This window comes from Nanorana parkeri, unplaced genomic scaffold (assembly GCF_000935625.1).
Source record: "Nanorana parkeri isolate BGI_ZX_2015 unplaced genomic scaffold, ASM93562v1 scaffold242, whole genome shotgun sequence".
Lineage (NCBI taxonomy): Eukaryota > Metazoa > Chordata > Amphibia > Anura > Dicroglossidae > Nanorana > Nanorana parkeri.
Window position 1 is genome coordinate 850,471 of NW_017306510.1, and position 18,806 is coordinate 869,276.

General features: G+C 40.2%; 1 protein-coding gene across 1 annotated transcript in view; it reads left to right on the forward strand.

Moving 5' to 3' along the window:
- Positions 1-10,726, forward strand: part of LOC108787092 — a 46,656-nt gene extending 35,930 nt beyond the window's left edge. The window contains exons 18-23 of the mRNA XM_018556547.1: positions 3,000-4,250; positions 4,610-4,692; positions 6,956-7,112; positions 7,235-7,396; positions 8,850-8,975; positions 10,502-10,726. Coding sequence (XP_018412049.1) covers positions 3,000-4,250; positions 4,610-4,692; positions 6,956-7,112; positions 7,235-7,396; positions 8,850-8,975; positions 10,502-10,726 — 2,004 coding nt within the window. The remainder of the gene's footprint in view (positions 1-2,999; positions 4,251-4,609; positions 4,693-6,955; positions 7,113-7,234; positions 7,397-8,849; positions 8,976-10,501) is intronic.
- The last annotated feature ends 8,080 nt before the right edge of the window (positions 10,727-18,806 follow it).

Here is an 18,806-nt window from a genome sequence, read left to right on the forward strand (position 1 = left end):
CTGAGGTGCCACGCATGTCGGGATCCTCTGGAAGTCGCTGGCCAGCTAAATTAGGACCCCACCTGGAGCTCCTCCCACTGGACCAGCGCTGACTCGCCACTGCTCTCCCGCACCAAAGGTAAGTGAAAAAGGTAAGTTTTTCACTTACTCAAAGGTAAGTGGAAAAAAAAAACATAGCGCAAACATCGGGGCATTTTGACAAGTACAAGTCTTGTCAAAATGCCCTGTTTTTTCCGCCCTCACCCTGCAGTGCCCTCAGGCGGCCGCCTGACTTGCCTTGCGGTAGCGCCGGGCCTGTGTATACATGATGCACTCCTGTCGCTAAATGACAGACTTGGTCAACATCTCTCTTGATCCCCAGCTGTCAATTTACATTACCGCAGTTGGGAATCTGTCATTTAACAACATGGTTGCAGTTTGTACTCTTTAGAAGGAGACTTCACACTATAATAATTCAACAAGAGTACCCATTATTAACATGCACGTTAGAATTCCTTTTAAGGAGAAGTTCAGAGAAAATAAAGTATGCTGCAGCTGTCTCACACCAGCCCTATACCGAGAACTGAGCGATCAGGTAACCACTGATTGCTCAATTCATGCTCACTGCTCCCCACTGGGGACCCCCTCTCTATTCCTCCATCGTTCAAGAACATGCATGATTGGCCCATCTGTCACTTAGGCAGTGGTGGTGCATACTAGACATGTGCGATTCGTTTCGTTACAAATCGAAATTCGTACGAATTTTCCTGAAATTCGTATGAATTTTCCTGAAATTCGTATGAAATTTCCTGAAATTCGTAGATTCGTAAGCATACGAAATCCGAATTGCAGTTTCCGAATTATATACGAAATACGAAATTCCGTTAACGAATTTCCGATCCAAATTTCTTTGAAACAGGAACTAATATTACCCCTGTAAATGAGGTTGAACAACACGACAAGATTTTTTTTTAAATCCGAAAAATACGGATCCGCTGCTGCTGAGGGTGGCATTAGAATACACAGGCAATATGAAATTCCGTTGACATATTTTCGTTCCGTTACGAACGTTCGTTATATTGAAGTTAAAAAGCAAAGTACATTTATATTGGAGTTGATGGTAGTTTTTTTTAATACGAAATACGAAATTCGGATACGGAATCCGTTAACGGAATTCGTATTTCGTTTTGGTTGACCAATCAGAGGTTCTCTTCTGCTGCTGAGAGTTGCATTACAATATACAGGCAGGAAATACGAAATTCCGTTGACGTATTTTCGTTCCGTTACGAACATTCGTTATATTGAAGGTAAAAAGCAAAGTACATTTATATTGGAGTTACTTGATGGTAGTTTTTTTTATACGAAATACGAAAAGCGGATACGGAATCCGTTAACGGAATTCATATTTCGGATACAAAAACAACTACCACATCGACTCCAATATTAACAATTTACGAAAATTTACGAAAATGTGCCGAAACTAACGAAAATCCGTATTTCGTACGAATCCGAATTGAGTTTCGGATACGAATTACGAAATAATGGATATTACGAAACGGAACGAAACGAAACGGAACACATTTTTTGACAGCGCACAAGTCTAGTGCATACCGACAATATTGTTGGGATCTTTCCTGGCTGTGGCACGGCTCTGTGTTGTCAGCAGAGAACGGGCATTAGCCTATCATCTCCTGACCTTGGGACATTTTTGGTTAAGCTTCTCTTTTAAGGTCTGTGTTAACAAAAAATCTATTTTTCAATATGTTTAGCACCATCAATACCTCAATGTATACAGTTTCCTTTTTTTGAAAATTGGTTATTTATTGAGTTTGAATAATTGTTGAGTACTAAAAAAAATAAAAAAATAGATGTCAAACCCAATACTACAATAATCACCTTCTCCCAGTCACTTTTCACCCAAGACTGACCATTTTGCTTGTGTCGATCTTCCCAGTTAAATGATACCCAGCATATTTCAACCACCTTCCTCTGAGTCCTCCCTCTGGGCGTGGCATCGTGGCGCCCGACACTCACATTACAATGATGCACAGAACAGTGCTGCCATCATTAGATCAGCAAACCTCCCTGCATCAATGACCACTACCAATTGTTGAACAAGTAAATAGGATTCCCACATGTCAGATAATGGAGGTCATCATATGTCCCACCATGGGAGCCACCCATTTTTTTCATCATGGGGGTCATAATGCATCTCATCATGGAGGCTTCCACCATGAAAGCAATCACATGCCCCATCATGGAGGTCATCATGTGTCCCATCATGGAAGCCACCACAAAAAAGAATTGTCTTTCTCAAAATGTGTTAGCCATAGCCATGAGGGCCATCACAATTTCTATGGGGGCCATGGTAGCTGGAAGAGTGATAGCCTTTTTTGCATTAATGGGAAAGAGACCATGCAGCTTTTGAATGACCGCTTGTCATCCTACCTTAACAAGGTTTGTTCTCCTGAGATGGAAAATGCCCAGCTGCAGAGAAAGATTTGTGAATGGTATGCAAACAACCAATCAGTAACACCTGCTGAGGGATTTCCTTTTTCCTGTAGGAAGGTTATATAACTTTGATGTTAATAGCTTTTAACACATGTACATCCTTATGCTATTCAGACCTAGTAATAAATATGCTGTCTAGGGGTGTTCCTATTAAATCTGCATAAAAAAGGTCTTCAATTGCCTACACAAGTAGCTAGTTTGACATTCCCGAAATGTAGTAAATATTTGCCTTTGTAGTATGGCACAACAATAAAGTTTTATTGCTTTCTTCCTTTGTAGTTGAGTTTTATAAACAAATTATGAGGGAAGACTGTCATCATTCAGTAAAAATATATTATATTATATGGATAGTATAATGTTAGATGGAAATTATGTTGGATGCTTGTAAAATGTCCATGACTATTACTTATTTACATATACCACCCAGTTCTCTTCTTATAAAAGCAGAGGTGAGCATTTAGCTTAGTTGTTGGAAGTTATAATTGTGGTTCTGTTGGAGATCTAGCTAGGCAGACAACATGAGCCACAACGCCAGGCACTGCTACTCATCTGCTGGATCTCATATGGGAAGCCACCGTGCTGGTGGACCTCATTCAGGTCATGCGACTTCACATCATGGAGGGTCACACACGTCACATCATGGAGGATCTAGCATGTCCCACCATGGAGGGTCTCATATGTCACATCATGGAGGTCACCACACATCCGATCATGGAGGTCACCACATATCCAACCATGGAGGTCACCGCATGTCAAGTCATGGAGGTCACCGCATGTCAAGTCATGGAGGTCACCATATGTCTCATCATGGGGGCTCCCAAATGTTACTTCATGGAGGTCACCACATATACGATCATGGAGGCTCCCACATCTCACATAATGGAGGACAGAACACATCACATCATGGAGGTCACCACATGTCTCACCATGGAGGTTCCCACATGTCAAGTCTTGGAGATCACCACACATCCCATCATGGAGGTCACCGCATGTCAAGTCTTGGAGGCTCCCACATGTTACTTCATGGAGATAACCACATATCCCATCTTGGAGGCTCCCACATGTCACATAATGGAGGTCAGAACACATCACATCATGGAGGTCACCACATGTCTCAACATGGAGGTTCCAACATGTCAAGTCTTGGAGATCACCATATGTCCCATCATGGAGGCTCCCACACATCACTTCATGGAGGCTCCCACATGTCACGTCATGAAAGCCATCACACATCCCATCCTGAAGGTTCCCAATTGTCCCATCATGGGGGCTCCCACATGTCAAGTTATGGAGGTCACAATATGTCCCACCATGGAAACCACCACATTTCTCATCATGAGGGTGATAATACATCTCACAATGAAGGCCACCACAGATCCCACCATGGAGGTTCTCATGGCTCCCACCATGGAAGCAATCACATGTCCCAACATGGAGGTCACTGTGTGTCCCATCATGGAAGCCACCACAAAAAAGAAGTGTCCTTCTCAAAACATGTTGGCCATAGCCATGAGGGTCATCATAGCTCCTCTGGAGGCCATGGTGGCTGGAAGAGGGATAGCCTATTAGGTGTTAATGAGAAAGAGATCATGCAGCTTTTAAATGAACGCTTGTCATCCTACCTCACCAAGGTTCGTTCACTTGAGATGGAAAATGCCCAGCTGGATAGAAAGATTTTTGAATGGTATGCAAGCTACCAGCCAAAAACACCTCCTGATGGCACTCATTACTACAGACTCATTGATGAGCTCCAGAACAAGGTAACGTGTATTGTAGTTTACTCTAGTCACAAATATTGCACAAAGAAAGTCATAAAAGCAATAATGACAGGAATCCTAGGGTATCACAGCACATAATCCTAGGGTATCACAGCACATATCTGCCAACGTGTATTTATGAAAATAAATACACGTTGGCAGCTAGAACACCAACATATGATTATAAACAGGGTTTATATTATGTCTTTAAAACTATGAACACATCCTGATAAGAATATTAACATTATTAAAATAAGCTGATTACATTTACTTGTTTGTCTAAGAAACTTAGGATATTTCTTTTAGGTTGTAACTATGGCAAAATAATATAACTGTATGATTTTTCAAACTCTGTTGGGTAGATTGCTGAAGCTGCTATAGAAAATGCCTGGATGCTTCTTGAGACTGACAATGCCAGGCTGGCTGCTGATGATTACAAGACCAAGTACGTGTTGAAAATTGATTAATGTGTGCAAGCCCAATTTAATCTTTTGTATTTATTACTGTATTGCAGTCAGCCGGCCTAATACAAATGCTGCTCTTTTATGTACCTTGCTAATTGCTATGTGCTAATTGCTACACTGCTGGGTTAAAGCGGTACTAAACCACAAACACGAAATTGAAATTTTAGGTCCCCCCAGGAGTTATTTGGATGTACAGTGATAGGCTGTACCTTGCAAAAGATCCCCTCCAGCGCTGCTATATCAGTGTTCTCCGGCTTCCACTTTCTCCTGGTCTTCCTCCAAGTTCATAGGTCAGGCTTGGAAGATGTAACTCCCAGCCATGTGCATGGGACTTACTTTATCTTGGCATAGAACCTTGCTGAGACTGTGCATGCCTGGCTTAGAGCAGCGTTTCTCAACCTTTTTTCAATCACGGCGCTATTAAAATGTAAGGGGGGACCCCATGCAAATAAAACACATTAAAAAGTGGGGTTCCATCCTTTGCATCAACGTTTTCCCTTCAAATCAAGACCCCCTTTTCACATCAAGCCACCCATTAACATCAGAATTCTCCTTTTCAAATCAGCATCTCACTTTACATCAGTAGCCCCCCTTCACTTTAGAAGCCCCCTTGTTTTACATCAGAGTCCTCCTCCTTTCACAACAGAAGCTTCTCTTCACATTCGAAGCTCTCCTTCCCATTAGAAGCCCCCAAACCTCCAGAGTTCCCCATTCACATCAGAGTCCTACCATCTCAAAACTCCGAGGCACCCCTGAGTATACCAGAAGGAACCCCAGTGTGCCACAGCACCCTGGTTGAAAAATGCTGGCTTAGAGTACACAAAATCTGACAGGCAGCAAGAAGCGATTATGACAGAAGAGACATACAGAGTCTCTTCTGTCATACAAACCCTGCCTGTCAGTGTATTTAAAAAAAAATGGGACGTAACTTCCACTCTAATGCTAATGGCAGCCAGGCTATATCAAATACTGTATGTCATTTTTTTATTTTGTCCATGGTTATGCCTTCCAGCAAACATTTCAGCTGTGTTCAATGTACTCACGTGGTGCTCCCTGTATAATTTTTAGGGCAATTTAAAATTTTAATTTAAATATACCCTTTAGTCTAACCAGACTTTATTTTATAAAAGCCTAAAATCTATCAACAAACAAATAAGTAAATGCATTGATCGTGCTTGAAACATGGAGGAGACTAGTACAATAAACCTTTCAGCAACCAATGTCCTTTCAGAGCCCACAAGCGGTCTGTTTTTTGCAGGACTATGATTAATTTCTGTAGGGCGCCAAAGAAAAGAATCGGACGGTGGTGTTATGTAACCTGCATTGCAAAGAATCGAGTGTTCAATAGCACATGCAATACCTTCCTCCCAAGTTTTGTTGCTAGATTTGCCATGGTACTGTCCCTACAGCTATTCTCCCTAAGACACAAACCAATGATATTGATCACTCTCTATTCATGACAAATCTGGTAGGTTTATATAAACAACACATTAGTTTGCTTTCTGACACTTTTTATACATGTGGTCAAATATGGTCTGTTTTCTACCAAGTTCATGTATTGGCAAGGAGGCAACCACAAAATAACGCCATTTGTTCTTCTATTCTACCTTGCATGTACACCAATCTATAATGGTCATCAAAAACTGGTATTAGTTTTGTGTAGATGCCAGTAGGTTGAATTGCCATGTGCTTCTTTTATTGCTCAAGAACTCCAAAGATGAATTATCTGTATTTAAGTTCAAATTTCTGCCTTTCTGTGAAGGAACAGGGTGTGTTTTACATTTATTCTGCATTAGACATGTGCACTGCCAAAAAATTTGTTTTGTTTCGTTTCGTTTTAAATTCGGATTTGTGTTATTTTGTTTTTCAGGATTCGGGTTTGAAAGTCAATTCGGATTCGGAATTCGAATTTCGGAAATGGAAATTCGGATTAGTTTGCATTCGTTATGTCTGTAATTCGGAATTCGGATACATCCGAATGTCCGAATTTCCGAAAATTCGTCCGAATTTTGATTCGGAACGAAACGAATCGCACATGTCTATTCTGCATTATAGCAACTGCAGCATTAAAAGTCAAACCTGCTTCTTGTACAGTCAAATAGGGAGGGAGATATCAACAATGGAATCTCAGAGAGGTATAGGAAGCCAATGAGTGCCTTAGCTCACCTGTGTCTACCCATTGCTATTTTCAGTAGAGTGAACACAGTAGACTGTTTGGTTGGTCACCTTATATATATTTCAAAGGTTAGAAATGGAACAGACTTTGGCAAGTAATGTGGAGATGGATATCCAGAAGTTGGAAAGAGTGTTGGAGGGACTCTGGGGAGAGGCTGCAGAGCGTGGGATGCAGGTCCGAAGCCTCCAAGAAGAAAGGGACTGTCTGAGAAACAACAGCGAAGAGGTAATATACCTTAAAATGTACAACTATAATGCATTTAAAACTCAAACATGATTGGGTCTCTTCCAGGTGTTGTTAGTTCACTTTCTGATGAATCATTGAATGTCATGCTTAACCTATCACAGGTAATAGAATCCCTCCTCTCCCAGCTGGGTGCCAGAATCAACGTTGAACTGAATGCCGCCCCATCTATTGATCTAAATGAAGCCTTGTCTGAGATTCGAGAGGAATATGAAAGCCTTATGGAGAGAAACCTCGGAGAAGCTGCAAATATGTTCCTTGGACAGGTAAGCTAAATGTTTTTATTGTAAGAACATTAATACATGGAGTATTTAAACTAAAGACATTAGCTAATCGTAAAACATCCAGTCTATAGGAGTGTATTATAAGCAGGCAAAGTGTTCATGCATTGTGATGTCACTTCATTCTTCAGGTCTACGTGTCCTAGCAGTCCTTGCAGTTAGCTAATTATGTGGGCATTCTTTTGCTGGGAGAATGTGGGAGGAGTGCCCATGAAACATATAACTGTTTTATTTATTACTATGAATTGAATGTCCATCAATAGAAAGAGGTTTTGACAGACAGGACAACCAAAGCTGTCCCACCAGCAGCATAGGATGCTTGACCTTGTTGAGTTCCTCTAAACATGCATCCAAAGGGCAGCATTGTAGGCCTGAGTGAAAATGGTTTAAAGGAAGCAAGGCACATTCTACTCCACCAGCTTACATAAAACCATTATGGTTTTTCCTCCCCCCGTTCCTGCTCTGCCAGGCTGCTGCTCAGATCAACTGTCTGATAAATGATTTTAAGGGGGACCCAAAGCAGTTTTTTTTGTTTTTTTGGCATTCGGTTCCCCCCAAATTCCTACAAACCTAAAGGGTCTAACATGAATTGGGGAGGGGACCCCATGCTTTTTTAAAAAATGTGTAACTTTTAACAACAAAGTTAATTTCGAATTACATTCAGAAAAAATGTTGGATGCATACAAATGTCATTATTGGAAACTTCAGATAAGTTTGGAGACATTTACTGCTGGTTAAGAATATGTAAACATTTGAATGCCCTTAGCCAAATCACATTTCAATATATTTGCATGTTTTAATGTGCCATCTAACCATTCTGTTATGTTTTACATATTACATATCAGTGCACATCATTCACAATGCTTTAACAAAGGATAAGAATCTTTACATTCAGCCATGTAGCTGAAATTTTCAAATTTCTTTGAGCTCTTGGACTTCGGATCTTTTACCTTATATATTATTGTTGTAAAGTGAGCCTAAAAGTCTTTAATTAGTGTTTTCCCTGGCTCTACCCTTTGTATCTTGAGTTTTTACATGTGCCATGACAGAATACAGCTATTTCTAGTTACTAAGATTGTGAGAAACACTGTACTAATATACTGCTTGGTATGCCTTTTAGAAAAAAAAAAAACACCTATAAAAACTTTAGAGAACATTCACTGGGCAAAGTAAATGTTCAGCGAGCCTAATAAACAAATAACACCTGATCAAGTTCAAGGATAATTAAAAAGAAAACACATTTTTTTTTTCTTGCAAATAATTGGATGATTGAAGTGAACATGGCTTCAACATATTGACAAAGCTAAAAATAAAACATTCACTTTGCCTATTGAACATTCTCTAGTTCATTGGTAAATCAAACCCACTATGTTTAATTCATTCATCTATAATCATGAATTAATTAATTGAATACTGTGTGTGTTTTCTATTCCCTTAGAGCGAGGAGTTAACTCGTGAAATGGAGTTTGGTTCAGAAGAGCTGCAGTCCATTGAAACGGAATTAATTGAGCTGAAGCGTTGCATGCAGGCCCTGGAAATTGAGTTACAAAGTGAACTAAGCTTGGTATGTTCTCGATCTGTAGGAAGGCTTTAATATATACATTTACCGGCCACTTTATTAGGTACACCTTGCTAGTACAGGGTTGCACCCCCTTTTGCCTTCAGAACTGCCTTAATTCTTCATGGCATAGATTCAACAATGTGTTGGAAACATTCCTCAGAGATTTTGGTCCATATTGACATGATAGCATAACGGGCCCAAAGGGTGCCAAGAAAATATCCCCCAAACCATTACACCACAACCACCAGCCTGAACCATCGATACATTTTGTTACGCCAAATTCTGACCCTGCCATCTGAATGTTACACCTGAAATCGAGACTCATCAGACCAGGCAACGTTTTTCCAATCTTCTATTGTCCAATTTTGGTGAGTATGTGCAAATTGTAGCCTCTGTTTCCTGTTCTTAGCTGACAGGAGTTGGACCCGGTGTGGTCTTCTGCTGATGTGGCCCATCTGATTCAAGGTTCGACGTGTTGTGCATTCAGAGATGGTATTCTGCATACCTTGGTTGTAACGAGTGGTTATTTGAGTTACTGTTGCCTTTCTATCATCTCAAACCAGTCTGCCCATTCTCCTCTGACCTCTGACATCAACCAGGCATCGTTGTCCACACAACTGCCGCTCACTGGATATTTTCTCTTTTTCGGACTATTCTCTGTAAACCCTAGAGATGGTTGTGTGTGCAAATCCCAGTAGAGCAGCAGTTTTTGAAAAACTCAGACTAGCCCATCTGGCACCAACAACCATGCCATGTTCAATGTCACTTAAATCCCCTATCTTCCCCATTCTGATGCTCGGTTTGAACTTCAGCAATTCATCTTCACCACGTCTTGATGCCTAAATGCATTGAGTTGCTGCCATGTGATTGACTGATTAGCAATGTGTGTTACCAAGCAATTGAACAGGTGTACCTAATAAAGTGGCTGGTGAGTGTACATTTCTACACAGCAACCTGCATCATGCTGGGTAAAAACCAAAGTGGAGGCACTGGATTGAAGTGGAAGTTATCCATCGGAGTTCAAAAAAGAAAGCTGAGTAACTAGGCCGGTCAGTTAAGAGAGAGAGAGAGAGAGAGAGAGGGAATGCCGTGTCCTGAGCTGAGTTAAGATAAGTACACATTTTCTGATGTACAGTATAAGATTGTAAAGCAAAATATTAACTGAAAGACCCTGAGATTTGCAGACATTCTTCATAACTGGGACATTGCCATAAGACTAGTTTATGACTGATAATGTATCATTATTTAAGAAGGGTAAAAATCTACAACTAAGAACATGTAGACCAGTAAGACTTAATGCTTTCGTTTGTTAGAGATATTGTAAAAAGTATACATGAAGGAATTAGCAGAAGTTAATGAGATTTCTGAAACCAGTAGGTAATTCCACCAACTAGTTTCCAGTTTAAATCAGTAATGTATTGACAATCCATGAAAAACATGACCCAGTTAGAATGTTCTGTCCATAAGGTTTGTACATTAAAAAGTGTTAAAGTTGACTTTAATCAGAATTTATATGAATATTATTTCAGAAATCAGCTCTGGAGGGCACTTTGGCTGAGATGGAAGCTACTTTTGGGTCCAAACTTGCTAAACTGCAGTGTCTGATCAATGGATTGGAGTCTGATCTGGCACAGATTCGATCTGACCTAGAACGTCAGAATCACGAATATAGGACTCTCATGGACCAGAAGAACCATTTGGAGATGGAAATTGCCACCTACAAACGGTTGCTGGATGGACATGACATTGAGTAAGTATGGCAAAGTACAATATCTTATAGCACTTTAGTTAAATACAGATATAACAGCACTTACACAATCAGGGCCATCTTTACGAAAGCAATGGTAAAGAAAACCAGAGCAGCAAAGCTATTTGTTCATTGTTCTTCAGTAATTCGTTAAAAACATGTTCCTATTTAGAGAGATATCAGCCCTATACATCAATAGGTCTGGTATCTCACTACCTAGAGAGCCTCGGGTTTGTGGGCCCTTTACTATGTAAATACCACTGTATGAGTTTCAAAAACAGCAGGGAATGCCTTTTCAAAATACCATTTTTGTGCTAAGGACTGTTAGGAAAATGGTGCTCTTCTTGACATCTAGTACTCGTGAGAAGGAATTTGTAGAACTGTGAGGGATAATTTATGCAGACCTTACATGCTTAAACTGACTCGTTAGGGACAGGTAAGTTGTCCATTCGTCAACTTGTAAAGTCTCCCACTGGACCACTTCCTGGTTGACTTTGCCACAAATTAGAAGTAAATGAAACCAACACCACTTAAAAAAAATCCAACTATGAAGGCATATGGATTTGTATCAGTATAGTAGCCTGACCAAATGTTTGTAGGCCTTTGCTGTGGTAATACAAGATACAGTATGCCTAGAGTTCAGACTTTTAGAGAGATACTTGACATAGCCTTATAATTCTAACTTTACTTTATAAAATGTAGAAAGTGCATCAATACTTTGCAAATTCTAGCATGAGACGCTCCACATGCAATATGGATATCTATCAGTTTGAACTTAGTACAGTACATTACGTAAAGCAAACCTAGATTGTGTTATATTTACCTAATTCAGGAGATAGAGAGATAGAGAGATAGACAGACAGACAGACAGACAGACAGACAGTGTATTCTTAATTACAGACTGGATTCAGCTATTTTAATTCTCTTACAGTGTTTCTGGACATCACATGTCTCATGCACAACATGGTAAGTTTAAAAAGAATGCAATAATTCTTGTACAATTAAATTAGATTTAGTAAAATTACAATTAACTAACCTAATTAGCCAACTGTTTCCTCTGGTATTGGCCTGGGTGTCTTCCTGTGAATTCCAGCAAACTGTTTAGCATTACTTATTCCTGCTTTGCTAAAATATCGACATTTTCATTATCTACAATGGTTCTGCACATGGTTCCAATAGTGTAAGTAATTACAGTACTTTAGTCACATTCTCTATGCACCATGTGGCCTAATGTGCTATATAAACCGGGATTTATTTATGTTTAGTTTCATTGTAATACCTAGAAAGTTGCCAGAATTGGCCTGGCAATGCCGGACTTTTAATGTGGTTGTTGGGTCCTTACTGGCATCACCCAAACTTTATACGACACCTGCAATGTTTCTAAACGTGTGCGCGTTATGACATTCGCATGAGTCATGCGTGTTACGCTTCCACCAACAACATGGTTGACAATGTGTGCTTTAACTGCCATGCACATCACAGGCCCGTGCTCCAATCAGCAGACAGGGAGTGAGCCAGCATTATATCAGTTATGCCACCATTATACTTTACTGAACATTATACTGTACTGTAATGATGTGGGTTTTTTTTTACTGTAGACTCCAAACTTATCCCTTAAACCCCTATGTTTTTTTAAACGAGAGTCACAGGTCAAAGGCAAATTTCCCAACACTTATGTTCTAATGGAAGTTTGGATCTAACTAGCAACACAGAAAATTCACACAGACACGTCGATATATGAGACATTTTGCCACTAAGCATTGTGCATAATTTCTCTTTTTTATCATATTACTTTAGCATTTCTGTGTGCCTTGAACTTTTTAGGATCTCATCACAGCATGATGCATCACTCAGGACAGCATCATGGGGGCCATCACACTTCAGGCCACCACCATGGAGGATACCATTCATCTGGACATCCTCACCACTTTGCTGGTCACCTTAGTGGAGGGCACCACTTCTCTAACCACAGTGGAGGACATCATTCCTCACACCACAGTGGAGGGCATCACTCTTCTGGTCACCAAAGTGGAGGATATCACTCCTCTGGTCACCAGAGTGGTGGATATCACTCCGTTGGTCACAAGAGTGGAGGACATCACTCATCTAGTCACCTTAATGAAGGACATAACTCCTCTGGTCACCACAGTGAAGAACATCACTCCTCTGCTCACCAGATAACTCCTCTTCTCACCTCTGAGCATCAATCTTCTGGGCACAGTGGTGAGGGGCACGACTCCTCTGTTCATGAAAGTAAGGAGAAGCACTCTTCCGACCACCACAATTAGGGCCACCAAGCTTAAAGTGTTAAACATTAGTTTCTTTGATTGCATTAATGTTATCCCTTAAGATGCTTTTCAGATATTAAATATATAACCACCTTTCCCCTTTTCTATCCATTTATGTACTAGAAGCGGGAACTTGTATGTGATTAACAATCAAATGGTCTAGGGGCAACACATATATTTAGTGTCAAAGTGAAACACGCACAGAAATGTAGGTGTATCTTGACCTGGAGATTAAAAACGTTGTCTCTATAGGTATCTGATCCCCAGAGGTATATGGGTTATATACATTTGTGTGGAGTTTAGTAGCTGAACCAATAGAAGCTGACGTAATAATAGCCAATTTTATTTCTTGCCCCTATGCTTTCTGGATGTTGATTGCAGAGCAATCAATGTCTTATATTTTGCTGAAAGAAAGGGGCCATAGCTAGAGGTTTCATAGACAGGCTGAGAATGTTAGAATTCTGACATTGAGTTGGGAAATCTGGAAACATTATCAGTGCACCTGTAGAAGCAGATGTCCTAGGACTCCTGTTTGCATACTGAGAATGGGAATGTTGTGGCTGCTACTTTATCCAGTGAGGGGAATGGTACAACTGGGTCCCTTTTCCTTATGTCACTGCAGTGTCCTCATAAACTGCTATGGCTGATGTTATGTTACTGTCTAAAGCACCACTATACATTTTAACTGTTCTAGCAATGCCGGTCTCTTGTGAAATATTTGAATAGATGTAAGCGTACAGTATATCAACGATACTGGATGCAATGTTGTAATTACATTACCCACCTCTTGGTTTAATAGTGAACCTAGAACTTAAATATTGTTTCAAAGACACTGACTTGCTTCTGATGCAAGTGCTTAGTGAGAGTCTAAAGGTTTACTGTATTTACGACATGTCCATATGGTGCTGAATGGTTGTGTGGACCAAGTGGTCTAATAAACCATTCATGTAGCGTCCAAAAAATTAAATGAAACTCAAAGCAGTAGGGCATGGTGGACTGTGCAAAGTACCATTGTGCAAAGTACCATTGTGCAATAACCCATATAATGTTTTCCATAGTATTAAAAAGGTTTTTGGTATAGCATTCGATAGGAGCTTTTATGTGCAACTTCTAGAGGACAGGTAGGGATAATTGTTTTAAAGTCCTCCACACAATTAGTACTTTGAAGAGGTATTTGGGGGTAGAGGTGAAACATCTGGCTCTCACAGAACGTTTCACACCCCATTTTGGGGTATTTAGATTTTGTCAAAGTGTGCTGGGAGGCTTTACTGTTAAGGAGAATTAGGGGGAAAGAAAATCCCAAGGAATGCATGAAAACACATTGGCGGGCCTGGTCTCATTGTTATGCCTATGCATTCAACCCTTACTCTGTCTTCACAATGCTGTTATAAGAGTCTTTAGGACTTAGTACAACAGATTGCTAGTACTTTCCTGCACACAATGCTGATCATTATATAATATTTGTGTTTACCCCTTTCATTATGACCATTGTGATTCCTATGTGGACACCGAGATACTGTCAGGCATAGAGATCTATGGCACTTTTGTGACATAATGTTGGCTACTGGATGGTTTTCTCAATATGCACTTATATTTTAAAAAATGTATTATTATTTCCTAAATACCTTTACCTTGTGCCAGCACTCTTCTATTTTGGATAAATGGGCATGTAAACCAAACAAAATAAACACTAATAAAGCTTTCTTAACTTTCAAAGTATGTTATTGTATTTTTCAAGACATCAGAAAAAAATTAAAAACAGTACAGATATTCAAAAAGTGCAAAGTCAAAGTGCCTGGCGGTCTCCCAAAGTAATACAATCATGAAACAAAGTGGGGTTAAAAACTTACAAAAAAAAGGGATATGATGTAGCAAAACATGGTATAAAGTCCACATGTACAGTAATATCCCATTGTTGTTACAATGAGGGAATCAACATAAGGAACAACATGTGTTGGTAAACAATCAAAATTATATCCCCAAAACCTAAAGTAGCGGGAGAGTTTCTGCAGCACATTGTGTATAAGAGCTCAAAATCATCAGCTAAAAAAGGAAAGGTAAGTGGAAAAGAAAAAAGAAAGGGAAGGAAGGGAAGTAAAGATAGGAACAAAAGAACGATTAAAGAATTAGAGAAGAACCGCTCCAGAGAGTACATCTCCACCCCACGTCACAAAGTACAAGAAGGTGTTACGAGGCCCCCATCACTCCAGTATATATCATCCAAGGGGTCCAGATTGTTTCAAATTGCCTTTCGGCATCCTGAAGGATACTATGGAGCCATATATATAATAATCCATTACAATTTCTGATTAACATGTTTAAATAAAATTTTTGGTGACCTCCAGACTTTAGCTATGGTTATTTTAGAAGCCAAGAAGAAAAAGGAGATTAATTTGTCTAGGGCTCAGAATTGGGCGATTCAGCAAAAAATATTGAGAGTCCCATGGAATCTGAACTCCAGTGACTCTATGGGGGTGATTTACTAACCTAAACACACGCACGGACCAGGTGCGTGTGATTTTCACACAGCAAAACGTATTTATCAACCAAAAAGTCTCTAAAAGCATATTTCCACTAATGCCATATATGGAAAAATCATGCACATGATGCATATATAATGCTGCTTCACAGTTTAGACAAAAATGGTTAGCTCATGCATTTACATTCCTGCATTCATCAACGCAAGCAACACAACATAGAGCTAATTTACACAACATCACCTTGCAATTCATGCTTGGCTTTGCACAACACATCTGCTGGGTGTGTACACACTACAAAGGTGTTTAGATTCCACCCATAGATCATGCTGGGAGGGAACACACTACAGAGGTGTATACATGTTTGTGGTGTGTTTATAAGGTTAGTAAATCAACCCCTATATATCAGAGCATGAAGCCTGTTCCAAAAAGGTTGCAACTTAGGGCATAGCCACCATATATGATGCATCGTACCAGGGTGAGCACATCCACTGAAACATTCAGAAGAGACTTCCAGAAATATTCCCGCAAGCCTGTAGGGAAACCGAATGCCAGCGAGACAGTACCTTATAATTTGCTTCTATCAGCAAAATATTAAGTAAAACAGAAGATACACAGCAGCTACATTGTTGCCAGACATCTAAAGGAATTTCAATGTTCAGATCTCGCTCCCAAGCTAACATATAAGGTAATTCCATGGCTGAGTCCACAAGGAGGGAATATATTAGCGAGATACGCCCCCTCTGGCCTCCATTTCCAAGACACCAATTCTCATAGATAGTTTTCAAGGGAGTATCAGGGTCAGGTGTTCTCAAAGAGCTTAAAAAGTGCTTCAGTTGTCTAAAGTGGAACAGTTCAGAAGGTGGCATGTGCAAAGTACCCTGACAGAAAGTAAAAGTAAAAGGTTTACGTTCTTTAAAATATTGTGCTATACGATATATGCCTTTGTCCTACCACCTGCAGAGAGAGATTTCATCGAAATCCAATCAGGAATGTACCTCTGGCCATACACAGAGGAGAGCTGTACTACCCACACTGCCCTGTAATATTGAAAAAGATTAGGGACGCCCAGACCCCCAGACTGTTTGTATCGAAATAGTACAGTTTTTGGGAGCTGAGGACGCTTCCCATTCCAAATAAATTTAATCAATGAGGATTGAAATTTCAGAAGATCTGGTTTGTATATAGCTATGGGCAAGGCTCGAAAGTAATATAAAATGTTTGCAAGTATTGTCATTTTTATTGCATGTATGCGCCCTATCCGTGACAAATTGCAAGAAGCCCATCTGGACATATCTTCTTGAAGCTGGCAGAATAGGGGAGTTTAATTTTTCATATATAGTTGTGAGAAGGAGGGTGTAAGCTTAATCCCCAAATAATGTAAGGCATCAGTGGACCAGGTGAAGTCAAAGTGATCAGGCAATCTAGACCACAATTCTTGAGGGAGATTAACATTAAGAGCCAAAGATTTAGATGCACTGACCCATAACCCAGACACTTTAGCAAACTGATCTAATAATTTCAGTACATTAGGGAGCATGGTCAAAAGAGAAGTAACAAATAAGAGCAGGTCATCAGCAAACAGAGCACATTTATGCTTACCACAACAGACTCCTTTAATGATTACATTTTCACTTATAACGATAGCCATAGACTCGATCGCAACAGTAAAAAGCAGCGGAGAAAGCGGGCAACGTTGATGGGTATCCTGGAAAATAGAAATGGGGTCTGAAAGGTATCCCTGCATCTTAATCTGTGCAGAAGGATTGGTGTATAGCACCCGCAGCATGCTCAGAAAGAGAGGGCCAAAACCCCATCTTTCTAGTAGAGGGAACAGGTAATGCCAAGACACCGAATCAAAGGCTTTCAGCAGGTCAATGGACAATAAGATCGCAGACTGTGAGGGGCCATCATCCCATTGCGATTGTAATGGAGTCACAATGTCAATTGCCCTCCTTATTTGATCATGGCCTTGCCAACCCACAATGAAGCCCACCTGCTCCTTATGAATATACGAATTTAGAAAGGTGTTCAGTCTATTAGCAAGAATTTTAGCTAGAAGTTTCAAACCATTATTTATTAAGGAAATTGGCCCATAATTGGAGACTTCCCCTGGAACTTATTGGGTTTGGGAATAACTGTGAGATACAGATACGCTCTATTAACCTCCCTGGCGGTATTCCCGAGTCTGGCTCGGGGTTAATTTTCAATACCAGGAGCGGTAACCCCGAGCCAGACTCGGGAATGCACAAAGTGTAATTTATTGAATCTAAAGAGCCCCCTCCTAAGGTCATTACAAAACTTCTCCAAATGCGGCACCAAAACATCTGACATTTTTTTATAGCAAGAGGCCGGTAATCCATCCAGAGCAGGAGCAGACGATATCTGTGCTTGATTAATCACCTTTTTGATTTCAGAAGCTGAAATAGGGTCTTTCATGATCGTTTTATGATCTGGAGACAATGATGGAAGAGGAACCTCATCTAGAAATGTTCTCAACAAATCAGAAAATACAGGATTATTCTCTCGGTAAAAATTAGTGAATGATTGAAACTCCCCGAGCACAGTTTTCGGGTTTAAGGAGTATGCGCCAGAGGGACATCAAATCTTAGGAAATGAGTGTACTCTAGGCTTGGGGGATAATTTATTAGCCAAGAGAGTGTCACTTCTATCTCTATGAATGTAGAATGTATTATCCGACCAGTGGATACTTTTTTCAGCCTTAGTAGTCAACAGTAAGTTCAGTTCTAAACAAGTTTTATCTAAGGAAGTTAAGAGGTCTAAGAATGAGGTTTGTTTATGAGCCCGAGGTAAATGTTGAAGTTCTCAATCCAGTTTGGTTATGAGCCTAGTTGCTCTCTTTCTATTTTTGGTGGCTAGTTCAATAAAACGTCCACAAATTGTCGCTTTATGAGCAGCCCACACCGTGGTAGGAGACATATCAGTTGTCGCATTGATAGTGAAATAAGAGTCCAAATGTGATTGTATATTACATTGCACTGCAGTGTCACTCAAAAAAGATTCATTCAGTACCCAGCGTAGAGACCTAGCAGTATCTGCAGGCATAGTAAGTCCTATCAACATGAGTGAATGATCAGACCAAACTGTCTCTCTGATGTTGGAGAAAGAAACCAGAGGTACAAGTGAAGCTGAAACAAAAATGGTCTATCCTAGCATAAGTTAGATGAGCCTGTGAGTAGTGGTTGTAATCTTTTACCGTGGGATTTAACTCCTGCCTTATGTCTATTAAGGAGTGAGAGTACAACAATTTCGCCAATCGGGTGCCAGCTTTCGGGGGGTGTCTAATTTTATAAGGGCCAGA